Below are 15,396 nucleotides of genomic sequence, written 5' to 3'. Positions count from 1 at the left end.
ATGCTTCGTGGGCACGCAGCCTAAGACACTTGCTTCCTAACTGGCTTTTCAAAGTAAATTTTCTCTGAAATGCCACATTGTTTCACAGTAAAACATACAGGACAACAATAACATAGCCAGTGTGTGATTAAACTGGCCCATGGTTTGGCCAACATGAATCTCCCGTCAGGTTCCTTTTAAGAAATCAAAAACATTCAACCTTGGGTCCATTATATATGACTCAGCTCTGCTTAGCTTGTAGCTCCTTTTTTATGACCCATGTCCATCCTGCCTGGCTAAACAATGACAGCCATAGACTATTCAACTTTCTGCCAACTTACTTTTTTCTAGAAAGTAATGCAAATTAAGAAATTTTCCACCACAAACGGATGTTCTGAGGTTCTGTTCGTCACAATTCCCAAAAAACAAATAACCATGGAATGTATTTTAGCACAAAATCAAACTTTTAACATTCATCTACTTTACAGCCTTCTTACAAGTAGTATCATACATAGATTTAAGCAGAAAGTATAGTTTCAATATAGTTCAATATATTATCATTTTACTTTTTAAGTGTAGAAAATATGAAAAAAAAAGGAACCAAACATTCTGCATGTCCAAAACGCAACAGTAGTAATTATATAGTACAATATAAAACCACACATCAGGAATAGAGAGTGTGTATTATAACTTTTACCAACTGACGAACCTCTTTTGCTTTTGCAATTTAGCACAAACTGGTCAAGATGCTAATAAAAGGCCACAACTGGACAAATAAGTAAACTAGAGACACTGCAGATGTGTGCCACCAATGGTAATATGCAATTAGTTTACACAGAGGATCTGTGTAACTTCAGCTATTATGCATTCTGTTGGTGTAGGCAAGGCAGACTCTAAAAGCCCCGTCACACTTAGCGACGCTGCAACGATCCCGACAACGATACGACCTGTCAGGGATCGTTGCTGCGTCGCTATGTGGTCGCTGGTGAGCTGTCAAACAGGCAGGCTCACCAACGATCAGGGGAGCAGCGACATCGTGGAAAGAATCTTTCCACGATGTCCTGCTCCTGGTTACCAGCCTGCTGAAGCAGGAGCAGGCTGGTAACCATGATAAACATCGGGTTACTAGGGGTACACGCGCACCTAGTAACCCGTTGTTTATCATGGTTACCACTCTGCTACGGTGAGCGGGAGGTTACCGCTCACTTTAGCAGGCTCGTAACCATGATAAACAGCGGGTTACTAAGTGCGCGTGTGCCCCTAGTAACCCGATGTTTATCATGGTTACCAGCCTGATCGCTGCTCCCGCTGGTCACACACAGCGATGTGTGCTGACCAGCGGGAGGGCAACGACCAAAAAAAGGTCCAGGACATTCTGCAGCGATCAGCGACCTCACAGCAGGCGCCTGATCGCTGCAAAGTGTCACACATAGCGACATCGCTGGTGAGGTCGCTGTTGCGTCACCAAAACCGTGACACAGCAGCGATCTCGCTAGCGATCTCGCTATGTGAGACGGGGGCTTAAGGTTAAGTTTCCATAATGAGTTTTTGGTGAGTTTGTGACGCTGCATATTTTCACACTGTCAAAAACTAAGTGCACTACAGTTCCAGCAAAGTGGATGGGATTTATAGAAATCTCATGCCCACGGTGTGTAATGCGAGTCACTACTCATGGACAACGAGGCTGGGTAGTCAAAAGATCCAAGGTCAAAAACCAGGATTGTATGTCATAGACAGAGGGATAACACAAAGGAGTAGTCAGGTCACAGTCCATTCAGGGTCAGAATTCCAAGAAAGTAGTGGCTCACGACAAAAGGGCTAGGCAAAAGGAAGGTCAAGGCAAATCCAGGGTTGAGCAACGAAAATCAGGATACAGGACTAGGAGCTCAGAGCACACACATACCTATTGAGCAAAGCTGTCTTCGAACAGGAGACAGAAAGATGAAGTCCCAGAACACCCTAGCCCTGATTGGACTGCTGGACTGTTACTCAAGACACTGACAGCTCAGCACGCCCTAGCATTCAATTGGACAGCTGAGCTGTCCATCACCATACTGACAGCTCAGCACACCCCTGAAAGAGATTGGACAACAGAATTATCATTCACTGTGTTCAGACACACTGATAGGCGGAATCGTGACTGTACCCCTTCTTCTAGGGGGGGCCGCCGGACCCCTGGGTTTCCCAGGCCCTGACCAGACTATGAGCCTTCACAGAACGAGCTGCAACCCAGGATCTTTCCTCGGGTCTATATCCCCTCCAATGAAGGAGATATTGGAGAGAATTTTGGACCCTCCAAGAATCCACAATCCTCTGCACCTTGTACTCCAAATCTCCATCAACTGAAACCGGAAGAGGCGGAGACAAGGCAGACTACACTGACGGGACAAACTCCTTTAACAGGGATTTGCGGAACACATTTGGGATGTAAAGCGTCAGAGGAAGTCTTAATCTAATGGCCACTGGATTAACCGCCACCAGAATCTCATATGGGCCAATAAATTTAGGACCCAACTTCGTTGACGGTACTTTCAACTTAATGTTTTTGGATGATAACCAAACCTTATCACCTACATTGAAGATAGGACCTGTCGAACGTTTTATTATTGGCCTTCCGTTTTTGGAGAAGCTGAGCCACCCCAATATTCTTGTGAACCTCCCTCCAGATATCAACATGTATGGCAAAGTCTACTCCAGGACACCCAGAACTCATCCTAAAAAGTTCATCAAAATGGGTATGAAAACCCATAATTGCAAAAAAAAAAAAGGCGAGGTTCCAGTGGACTGATTGACTGTTAGGCCACGATCACAAATTCAGTATTCGGTCAGTATTTTACCTCAGCATTTGTAAGTCAAAATCAGGAGTGGAACAATCAGAGGAAAAGTATAAAAGAAACATGTGCACCACTTATGTATTTTTCACCCACTCCCGATTTTGGCTTAAAAATGCTGAGGAAAAATAATGGCCAAATACTAAACGAGTGAACGTGGCCTTAATGGCGAACTCAGCAAGAGGTAAAATGAGGAACAGTCCTCCTGCTGAGCAGCAACGAAGCACCTTAAAATTTGTTCCAACAATTGATTTGTCCATATCTGACCGTTGGTTTCAGGGAGGTAAACCGATGAAAATGACAAATCAATCCTCAATTTCCTACAATACACTCTCCAGAATTTGGACACAAATTTCACCCCACTATCAGATACAATGATCAGAGGGATTCCATGTTCCATGTGTTTCAGCACTTGGTAACCCCGATAACAGAACAAAATGAGCCTGCTTACTGAATCAGTCAACTACCACCCAAATAACAATTTTCCCTCCAGACAAAGGCAAATCCGTGATGAAATCCGTGGACAATTGAGCCGTCAGTCTTTCTGGAATTGGCAATGGAGCCAATTCCCAGGCCGGTTATGATAGAAGTTGCGTGCGCAAACTTCACAAACATATAGAAAATCTTTAACATCATTAAGCAAACATGACCACGAAAAGAGTCTAGCAATAGCTTTCTTTGTAGCTGCAACCCCAGGAAGACCACTCGACAGAATAATAAAACTCTTGCAACAGATGTAATCTTAAGTACACAGGTACAGACAATTTGGACCCTGGAGTAGTGGAAGGAGTCAATGACTAGACTCTATGGATCTCTACTTCCAACTCTAAGGATACCACAGAAACCACAATATGCTGAGGAAGAATATAGGATGGAGGTTCTGGAGGAGAAACTGAATCAAGGCTGTGTGATAAGGCATTAGCCTTCACAATCTTGAACATGAAAGAAACATTGAATCTAGGAAAAAATAAGGTCCATCTGGCCTGTCTTGGAGTTATTCGTATAGCTAATTCAATATAAACTAAATTTTTATGATCCATCACCACAGTGACCTTATGAATAGCTTCCTCTTAAAAAATGTTTCCAATCTTCAAAAGCTAATTTGATAGCAAGCAGCTCGTGATTCCCAACATCATAATTTCTCTCAACGAAAATTACCAAGAAAAACGCACATGGCCGCAAGTTGGTCAGAGTTTTGGAACCTTGAGATAATACAGCACCTACCCTGACCCCTGAAGCCTCCATCTCGCTAATTAACAGTTTCTGGAGATCTGACTGGATTAAAACTGGAGCTGGCATGAAACACTCTTTCAATTTATTAAAGGCCCCAATAGTGTCTGTCGACCAAACGGAAGGTCAAAGGAAAATCTAAGGTCGAGCAGCAAAGATTAGAACATAAGACTAGGAGCACAGAGCGCGCACACACACACACCTCTTGAGCAAAGCTATAATTGGCAGTAATCTAATGCAGAGAGCTGGCTAAATAGCCAGGTAATTACTCGAACAGGAGACAGATGGATGAAGCCCCGGCACGTCCCAGCCTTGATTGAATGGCTAGACTGTCACTCAAGACACTGACAGCTCAGCACAAGCCAGCATCCAATTGGACGGCTGAGCAGTACATCACCATACTGACGATGGACATCATCTAGATTGGACAGCAGAACTGTCATTCACTGCATCCAGACACACTGATATGTGGAATCAGGACACTGTGCTTCTTTTTTACTCAGCATATGACTGTATCAATAAAGTTTTCTCAACGCCAAATACCAGGAAGTATCAAAAACAAAGCAGCTTTATTTAGAACATGACATACCAAGAAGAGACAAAAACGCAGAAATGCAAATAAAATACAAATACAAGTTAAAAAAAGGGGAGAAAATCTGCAACATCAAAAACTAACCAAAAGCTCATCGCGGGAACGTAGCCGTACAGTTCTAGCAAAGTGGATGGATTTATAGAAACCTCATGCCCACTGTACTTTTTAAAGCAGCGTAAACTGACCTTTGGTGCGTGTTTGAAATCCGCAAGATGCCAATATCTCTTCCATGTATGTTGAATTTTATGTGCAGGTTTTCATCACAGAATTGCATTGGACGTGGAAAATCCAGAGGTAAAAAATGATATGTGGTTTTGTGCCTTTACCGTTACAGAAACGCAGTAAAAACACATGTAAGTCCAACATGACTGTATTAATAAGGTTTTGTCAAAGCCCAATATCAGAAAGCATCAAAACAAAGCAGCTTTATTTAAAACATGGCATACCAAGTAGAGACAAAAACCGCAGCTTCAAAAACATGATACAAACGCATGTAAGAAAACGCAATGAAAAAACATAAGTAACCTAATTTAGATAATAGGTGCAGAAACTTTGTAACATCATAAACTCATCAAATACACATCATGGGAACAGAGCCTGATAAAACAAACCTTTCTGATTGCAAATATTGACCTAAAATATATATAAAAAAATAATTCATTGTGATGCACATGAAATGTGTCACGGGAAAACAATAAGAAACCAAAGTGATCAATGATCCCAAGGTAAATTCCATTTTCCAACATTACAATAACGACTGACAAACAGAATATGAACATTTATTTTAAAAGGAAATAAAAGTTAGAACAATGTGGTGACTTTTACTCTAAGATAAAACCATGGAGTTAATCTGTGGATGTCACCAACACAGACCGAAAGCATGGCATGTACTATATCAGCCCTGCCAGGTGCTGCACAGTCCAGGTGCTGTCGCTTTTTTTTTTGTTGTTTTTTTAGCAATGACTACAGTGGACACAGAAGCCTGACCCTTTGGGGATACTGAGAAAGTTCTCTGCCGACTCTGCATTATGCCAAATGCTATCACTGGCACCTGTGACACATTTAAGAGGTGACATTTAGGGCTGAGGTGGAGGGGGTCAAAGTGGCATTTGTCATCACCCATGTTTTCTTTGCACATTCAGCTGCAGAGCTCTGAAATTAGATCATTTGCTTGTATAAACCCCCATGGCTCTCTGAAAATACTGTGGAATGTAAGAGCCTCAGTCTAGAGTTTTATAGGTTAATGAAAAGCAGTCCAAGTGATCTCACCAGCTTTAAATGAACCCAACTAACACCTACAGTCTTCAGCTTCATCACTTTCCCCAGTTTTTTTCACGCATAAAGTCAAATAGTAAACTCTGAAATATGGCCAATTCTTCACTTCATTTCGACTTCGTGAAACATTTAACCAACATTCCAAAAGCCACAAATGTAAATTAATATCCTGTGTTATATAGCAATTCCCAAAAAAGCAGAACCTCAAGAGGGTGGTTATACTGAATCCTGCATTTTCATAGGTAATACTGGTGGTTAAGCAAAGTGGAGCAGTGGATGGTCTTCTACTCTAGGCAACTTCACATTGGGTTTGTAGTGGATAAGAGTTTTTCACACAATTTAGCAACCAGGGTCATTTTTTTTTCCTACAAATTAAACTCCACTGATTGTGATTGTCTAAAATGCATCTGCAGTGCACATTTCTGCATGTTTGGGGAAAGATCCCAATGCCTAGCTATAGGCCCATTAGTGCAACAAAGGCTAAGACTGTGTCCTTCTGACCTCCGTCAGGCTGGGACTTGTCAGTGTACAATTTTTTTTACTGTATAAGAAAGTGCAGAGTTTCACTAATACCGAACCATGCCGCAAAAAAAAGTGTACTGCACAAATTTTTGACACATTGATGCCAGTGTACTATTTGGTATAACTATACACTGGTACATATCATTGCCATCTGTTGTAGGTATATATTGGAAACAGTGGAATTTTAGAAATATTTGCATTGCTTGGATTTAAGGAATTTAATCCTGAATGCAATAACAATCATGCCAAAGAACAAGATTCCTTTAGACAACAGTTTTTCACACACTGCTGTTCTGGGCCCAATTCATTACTGCATTAGCCCCTGATTTTTGGTCTAGATTTTAGTGTTTTAGCTTGTTTTTAATTTGTTGTGCCTTATTATCTTTTGAGGCTTTTTTTAAAGTCAATTTTATATGTGTTAACATCTTTTTTATGTTCACCAGTGAATGTGAAGTTTAGGGTTTCCAGGGCTTTTCGGCTGATTCATCATTTGCAACTATTCAAAAAGTTGCAAACGTAACAATTGTATTCTAGTCCATAGAGCACTTTTATGGATGTCATTTTGGTGCAATTTGTATTTTTTAAGCTGTGTTTTTTTTATGCAGGGTAAACTGACCTGCAGTGCATTTTTTAAATCTGCTATATGTCAATTTCTCTTGGGGATAGACTGAGTTTTGTGTGCAGATTTTCCCCATAGACTTGCATTAGATGTGAAAAATTAAGCTTTTAGTGTTTTTCTACTGGGAACTTCACTAAAAACGCAAGTAATCCTCACATGACTGAATCAATGTTTAGTCAAAGCCAAATACCAGCAAGTACCAAAAAAAAGCAGCTTTATTTAAAATATCACATACCAAAAAGAGACAAAAAAGCAGCACCAAAAATACAATAAAAAAGCATGTAAACCACAAATTTCTGTATTACTAAATTTTTGTCAAAGTTAATACCAAGAAGTATCGAAAACAAAGCAGCTTAATTTAAAACATGACAAATCAAGGAGAGATAAAGTCTACAGCATTGAAAAAGTGATAAAAGCGCATGCAAAAATAAAGCAAAGGCGCAATGAAAAAAACACACATAACTTAAAAGGGTTTCCCCACCAACAAAAGTACAGTTTAATCAATAGATCTTGGAATAATAATAATAGCTTCCACAATTGGATGTGTTTAAATAAAATGTTCCTGTGCTGAGATAATCTTATAAATGTGCCCCTGCTGTGTACTGTGTAATGGCTGTGTCTGACCGTACAGGGACATGGTCTGATCATACCACAGCTCCTGGGCAGGGGAGGAAGCAAAACAAGACATTACAGCAGGGGATCACAGCTGATTCTTTCTTTGAAATAAAACATTGTTTAAAAACAGGCAGAGAAATGTTTTACCTCACAGAAAGAATCAGCTGTGATCCCCTGAAATGTCTGTATACTCTTTTGCTTCCTCCCCTCACCAGGAGCTGTGGTATGATCAGACCATGTTCCTGTACGGTCAGACACAGCCATTACACAGGGGAACATTTATAAGATTATCTCAGCACAGGAACATTTTATTTAAACACATCCAATTGTGGAAATTATTATTATTCCATGATCTATTGATTAAAATAAACTTTTGTTTGTGGGAAAATCCCTTTAATTTACTTAATGGGTGCAGAAATGGTGCAGAAAATCTGCAACATCAAAAACTCATTGTGGGCACATAGCCTAAAACGGATTTTACCAATTACAAAAGTTTAGCAAATAACCATTGCATATCAGCACCAAAATCCACATGTAAAACATGCAGCTTTCGTAACAGATTTTGGTATGTTTTAATTTTGATTCCTCTATGTATGGACGCTATAAAATACTACTAGCAACACTCCTACATACAGATCTACTTGACAATATTGACAGTTTAAATTCCCACATCAACCCACATGTGTCGTCACATCAGGTTGGCTACCCAAAAGAAGATGCCTTCATATAAGAGGCCATCCTCCAGCTCCTGTCCAGTGAACAAAGACCACTGCCGTGACCGATGGAATGGAACTGGCAAATCAATACACACCAACTCCATACAAAGTGTAGTGGCTATGACTAGCGCTGCATGTGCTCTCCTGTTCACTTGCAGTACCAATAATGCCCACTACTCAATGTACTGAGCTGTGCCACTCGCAGAGCATTGCCACATGCTCAAGTCAGCTGATCGTGGGGGTGTCCATAGTCATATCCCCGCCTGATCTATTATTGAAGATCTTTTTTTTTCCTATAAATGCAGGTTATAAGTGCATTACTTTTAATTACTTTAATAACTTTTTTTTGCTTCTTGCAAGTCACATTCTACAAAATGTTACACAGTATAAATCCATACTTAAGTTTATATTAAACGGTTCCTAATTCACACCAGGGTTCAACATCTTAAAAAAATTACATCGACTGGATTCCTCAGAAAACATTAAAGATGCCTATCGCTCATAAATATCTTTTAGGGTGGGGGTTCTAAGTAAAAAACACATGTGTTGTCTCATTATTGTAAACCGCTGAAAAATAAAGACTTGCTGGTGAAAATTATTAAAGTTGTGAAGCACTTTGATCTGTTCCCCAATGAGTGAGCATTTCTTGTTTTATGCTGCTTACCAACTAATGAAGGGATAACGCTAGCTTTTATCCTTGCCACTTCTCTTCCAGCAGAACCTGTGCACTAATCAGCTGTCCCTGCTAATCAGTCATCTGGTCAATGACCTTTTAACATAAACCTTAAACTCTGCTGAACACTATTGAAGCTGAGGGAACAGACTGGGGCCCATTTCTTAGGTCGCCAAGTGTCATCTGGATTTGGAGACCAAAAGGTTAAACAGCAAAGTCATATCCTGCCTAGGCGATAAATCTGTAATAGGAAGGCGCAAGCTCCGACACCTCCAGAGGCACTTTATTACCAACGATTGTTTGTTTTTCACCTGATTCTGGTTCCCACATTATTGTGAATTGAAAGAAAAATATATTGTGTCTTTTATTTTTTAAGGAACATTTTTTATTGAATGTAAAAAAACCCAGGCATACTCCTGAATCTAAATTGTGGTTCTAAGCACTCGGAGATACAACCGCTATTAAATACTGGACATTTACAAGTAAAGCATGTGCCGCTGAGGCCATGAGTATCTATAAAAGATGAATTCTTAAAGAGGTATTCCGGCAATAACAATCCATCACCTACCCATTTACTAGAGCAAAAGAGGTCTGACCGCTGAGAACCCCACAGATTGCCAAAAACAGGTGATCCTATGTAGCAATCCCACGGCATCCAATCTCTAGGAGACAGCCAAATACCGATCGCCCATTTAGACAAGTCGATCCAGGCCGTTACACGACCACTAATCACAAATGGTCATTTACTGGCTTAATAGAGGCTGACAAAACAGTGATGTGGACAGAACAAGAACAATCGCTAATATGATCTTTAGTCCCTCCCTATGCTATACCATGTCATCCTGAATAGATGAGACAATGTATTGCCCATAGCGATGCTTTTTCTGCATGCATAAAAACTATTGTACCCAATGAATTATGTGTTTGCAGGCCGTTTTAAATTAGTTAATTGTTGGGAAATTATTAGTGACTGGTCTAAATGGCCATTTACAGTTCAGTCTAGCAGTTATCAGCAACCTTATAGATAGGTAATGATTTGTCATTCCTGGAGTATCCCTTGAAGCTTCTGAGGAAGCCAGCACGCAACATATCTTTACCAGGTGTAATGCACGCGCCCGGACTGACTGGCGTGTGCGTGTATATGTAGTGATTCCACTGGACCGTACCGGAGAATGAATGCCTGGAGGGGCGTAACTAAGTATCCACCCGATCCGACCAAGGTCGCACGACGGCATACGACGCCAGTGCACCAAGGAGGAACCGAGCAGAGGGACCAGGTGCTACTCCAGGTCAGACCCCGGACTCGGCTGTTGACCCACACCGGGGAATACAGGAACAGGCAGGTTAGGCTGGCACACAGACTGGTGGGTATAGGCAGACACGGCTCGTATGCAGACGGGTGGATGTTGGCAGGCACGACTGGTATGCAAACAGGGAGGTACTGGCAGGTACGGCCGGTATGCAGGCAGGTGGATGCTGGTAAGCACGACTGGTATGCAGGCAGGGAGGTACTGGCAGGTACGACAGGTTGGAGCACAGAGTGGATAGGACCCAGTACAGACTGGGACTCAGGAACAGAACCGCAGATGCGGTGGACAAACACAGCAGAGTGAGGCCGCCCAGAGCGGCAAGCAAGAGCAGAGCAAGATGAGACCGCCAGGAGCGGTCAGCGAGAGTAGAGCAGGACGAGGCCACCTGGAGCGGTGAGCAAGAGTGGAGCAGGACGAGACTGCCGGAGCAGTGAGAAAAGGGTCAGAGCAGAGCGAGACTGCCGGAGCAGTGAGCAAAGGGTCAGAGCAGAGCGAGACTGCCGGAGCAGTGAGCAAAGGGTCAGAGCAGAGCGAGACTGCCGGAGCAGTGAGCAAAGGGTCAGAGCAGAGCGAGACTGCCGGAGCAGTGAGCAAAGGGTCAGAGCAGAGCGAGACTGCCGGAGCAGTGAGCAAAGGGTCAGAGCAGAGCGAGACTGCCAGAGCAGTGAGCAAAGCAGAGCAGAGCGGAAACCGCAGGAGCGGTGAGCAAGGCAGAGCAGAGCGGAATCCGCAGGAGCGGTGAGCAAGGCAGAGCAGAGCGGAAACCGCAGGAGCGGTGAGCAGGGCAGAGCAGAGTGAAAACCGCAGGAGCGGTGAGCAAGGCAGAGCAGGCTAGAACCGCCGGAGCGGTGAGCAAGGCAGAGCGGGCAGAAACCGCCGGAGCGGTGAACAAGACAGAGCGGGCAGAAACCGCCGCAGCGGCGAGCAAGGCAGGGCAGAGGGGACAGGGCTCTTTTCACACGGAACAGACTGGAAGGGAAAGGCAGAACCAGATACACACAAGAAACTTGCAATGAAGTAGCGAGTGGACTCTAAACCCACAAACGGAAGTACAGCGACAACGAGTAGGAGTTAGGTGCAGGTTCAGACTCTGCAGAAAAAGGGAAGGTACGGACATAGAGAAAAACAGGAGACAGGTAGGAGACAGTTCAGACAGGAACTGTTACTGCAACAAATACAGGAACGAGCCAGGGTAAAGCCAAGTGCTGGTTCAGACAATGCAGGAGAAAGGGAAGGTACAGACATAGAGAGAAACAGGAAGCAGGTTAGGAGACAGTTCAGACAGGAACTGTACTGCAACAAATACAGGAGCGAGTCTGGGTATGCGGCCTTCAGAGGACGGGACGAACAGGCTAGGAGCGTGTTCAGACAGGCCTGGAAATACAGCCTCCAGGAAGGCAGACAGACAGCTGGCTAGAGCGCACAGGCAGGACACAGTTCAGACACGGGAGCTGATACCGTAAGGCAGGAAACATAGACAGGACCTGGCACATCAGTGACAAGAAGCCAACTGACAGAACAAGATGCTCAGGCAAGGATTCCAAGGAGGAGCTGGTTTAAATACCAGGTGACAGACAGCAATAGGTTGAGGACGCATTAGGGGTGTGTCTGCAGCAGCTACAAGAAACAGGAAGCTCGGCGGGTGTCGCCCTAAGCAGCCAGAGCAGAGCAAAGCAGACAGTATGGAAAGAAGCCAGAGTGGCAGTCTGGACTGGAAATCAAGTGCGCGCTCTTGCATAGTGGGAGATGAACCACTATGCAAGGACGCCGCCAGGTATGTTACACCAGGGTTGCCAAGTTTATACTTTATTTTTTATTGACAGTTTCTGCACAGATCACTTTTTATACGGACACATTAGATGACCATAAAAAATCATTAAGATTATAAGTGATACGTGTCTACAGACTATAAATCATATATAAAGGCATTAGCTGCATTCACTGTGAACTGTAAAAGGCTGATAAATCCAGTAATAAAAACCTGTTTCTCCACCTTCAAAAATAATCACGGACACAACAAAATTGTTTTTTTACAGATGGGAAAAAAGTGCCATATTTTTATGGATTGTCCAGGAATTTCTGGACTGTTGGCAACCCTAATCCTTACCCTTCATTTTATCGGGCCATTAAGTAAGAGCAGATGGAAGCCTAATTTGGCCACATATACATGAAGATAATTCTATATTGGGCCTATAAATTAGCAACATTAAAAGAGGTTATTCACATGCTCTATTAGGGAAAAATAATGACATAGATGAGGGTCACTTGCTCTGAGTAGAAAGAACTAAGAGTCATTATAAAGAGTGGCCCTGCATTTTTTTGTGGGGAGATTGTATTATATTTTTCCTAATTTTTGCTACAAAGAACAGCAACTCTCATCAGTATGTTGTCCCTCCAGATATATGTAGTGTAAGTTACCCATATAGCCTTCTGAGTTTAAGGGTATGTTCACAAAACTGTATTTTCGGTCCAAGTGTTGTCCGTGAAGGAAGCGGAAAACACTAGGACCAATGTTATTCAATGAGACAGTGCAGATGAGTGATATGTTTCACTGACCAAATCTGAGTGGGAAAAAAACTGCAGCAAGCCGTAGTTTCTTACATGTGTTGGATGAGACTCGCCCATTTACGTTTATGGGTGTACAGAAAAAAATGGATCCCATAAGTAATATCCGTATAGCATTTGTTTTTTTTTAACAGATGAAATAATTTTTTATGGGCTTGTGTGAACCCGGCCTGATTACTATACAATAGACACCAACATGGGGTGTGGGTTTTAGCTGACAAGATACAATAAATAGGGCTCTGTGACTAGTGGATTGCTCTGTAAGTAGTAATGTATGCGATATAGCCATGGCATTCTGCAGTGGTCTGGAGTGGATTCCATTTTACCGTTGACCCTTTATGAGATGAAGATCACTGGTGCTGTTGAGATCAACTAGAAAATTGTCAGAGCTTCTCAGAAAATTGCACAGACAGCAATAATGTCAAAATGTTACCAACCCTTTACATGACTTATACATTCCCAGTTTACATGATTCTATGCAGTACTTACGATAATGTGGCTCAAGGTAACCATTTCGTGGGTCCATTGCAAATACGGTGCCCCGGTAAGGAACGGTGGGTTCCGGCAGGTGTGTAATAGATCCATGAATCTCTTTCTTTATTAAAGAGGTCCTCTCCTCGCTCGATGTAGAAGGCTCCTCACTGATTTTACCAAGGCTTTGTCCTCCTTGTGGCTGCATGGCAATTGCGTTCCTTCGTTCTCTGTGAAAGGTCTGTCCAGGGCGTTCATCCTCTGTAAAACAAAGTATGAATCATTAAATTAAACTGTGTAAAAATTATCACAAATAAACATAGGCAAAATATTCCCATCATGTCTTTATGATGGCAAATACACAGTAATGTAAAATGCCCTATACAACTTACACCATCATAGGAATCACAAAAAAGGAACACAAATAATGACTTTACTAATTTGTGCATCAGTATGTTATTTGTCTGTTAATGTATATTTCTATAGCAAAAAGGAAACCTGGGTGGATTTTCTGTGGGTATCCTACCAAACAGCAATGCCATCATGTTACGCATCTTATTTCCCTATCTGTATATAGCCATCCATCAGTATTAGCCAGGCTGCTGATCTATGAAACTGCACTAAAGTAAAAAACAATGCTCCCGCTCTGCAAAACTTCACACTTGTGTTGTTACAAACGGAGACAACTGCAAATACGTGACGTCATTTTTTTAATTGCTGTACTGTGATAAACTAAAGTGGCCAACTAACGCTAGAAAAAGTGTTCTCTTTAGTACAGAAGAGAGAACGTTACAGTCAATAACAGATTATACCAAACGCTTCCCATTAAAAGACAAACATAAAAAATGCTTTAACTATTAGGCATTTTCTCAAACTGGGGTATATATTGGACATACGTAAAGGTAATAGCGATACACTACATGATTACAACGTCTGGCATGGCTCATATGTGATCTCCATACTTGGATGAGAGAAAAATGACTCGGCATCAGGGTAATCATAAAATGATCTGTATAGACGAGCAGGGTATAAACAAGTAGTATTAAACCTACTGTTCAAAGATGCCTTAAAGATCCACTCCAGAGTTTTTTTTTATTTCAGTGCTGGAGTGGTGTCACTAATATAAGTTCCCTGCCCCTAGTATTATACTCACCAGCCGCTGTCTCCAACTGTTTTCACAACTCTGGTTCTGCGCCGCCATCTGGTGACCTCAGCCTCTGACTGACCGGAGACTGACCGGAAGTCAGAGATAGCGGTCATAAGCTCTCAGTGTAAGTCTATGAGAGCTTCGTTCTGACTCTCATAGACTTACATTGAGTAGTAGCAAACACTGGAGAGACCCGGCAGGTCACATCCAGCAGAAGACTGACCGGTACAGCACTGATAACAGATGAAGATGGCGGCTGGTGAGTATAAGACTAGGGGTAGGGATCTTAGATTAGTGATAACACTCCAGAGGTAAAGTTAAAAGAAAAATGCTGGAGTGCTGCTTTTAAGTGGGTTGTATCATCAAAATCATAATTTTTTTAATGAAGCTAATCTGGCTTTCAGGGTCCAACTTGCCAATTTGAATAGTTTATATGAGCATACAACTTTGAGTTGGATATACATCACCCCTGCAGTGGCAAAAATGTATTCTTACATGCTAACCATTAGAATGAAAGTCCAAGTAATACATGGTCAGAATAGGTCACACAGTCAGAGCTTTTGTTTGTCAAATGGCTATAAACTCACCACTGGCTGTTAGTGGTTGGGGATGTGTCTCTGCTTACTCTGACACTGTCCAATCAGTGCTCATAGCGCCAGACTGTGTTTGGGACACACCCCTTTGACAAGTGGGTGGGGGAAAATAGTAAGCTGGTTTCACACGTCCGCATATCTCCGGTACCGGAAAAAACGGTACCGGAGATATCCGTGTGTCGTGTGTCTGTGTGTGTCACACGTGTGCCACCCGTGTGCCGCATCAGGATCACACGGAGAGGCACCTGGGAATCAGCA

The 15,396-nt window shown here is 42.4% G+C and overlaps 1 protein-coding gene across 6 annotated transcripts in view; it reads right to left on the bottom strand.

Moving 5' to 3' along the window:
* Positions 1 to 15,396, bottom strand: part of GLI3 (GLI family zinc finger 3) — a 289,124-nt gene that overhangs the window by 178,569 nt on the left and 95,159 nt on the right. For all 6 annotated transcript variants that reach the window (XM_073678216.1, XM_073678219.1, XM_073678220.1 and 3 more), the window contains one exon: positions 13,417 to 13,659. In XM_073678216.1, the coding sequence (XP_073534317.1) occupies positions 13,417 to 13,659 (243 nt within the window). The remainder of the gene's footprint in view (positions 1 to 13,416; positions 13,660 to 15,396) is intronic.

This window comes from Phyllobates terribilis, unplaced genomic scaffold, assembly GCF_046119375.1.
Source record: "Phyllobates terribilis strain yellow unplaced genomic scaffold, ASM4611937v1 Scaffold_4__5_contigs__length_816908805, whole genome shotgun sequence".
NCBI lineage: Eukaryota > Metazoa > Chordata > Amphibia > Anura > Dendrobatidae > Phyllobates > Phyllobates terribilis.
This window is presented reverse-complemented; position numbering and strand designations above follow the sequence as displayed.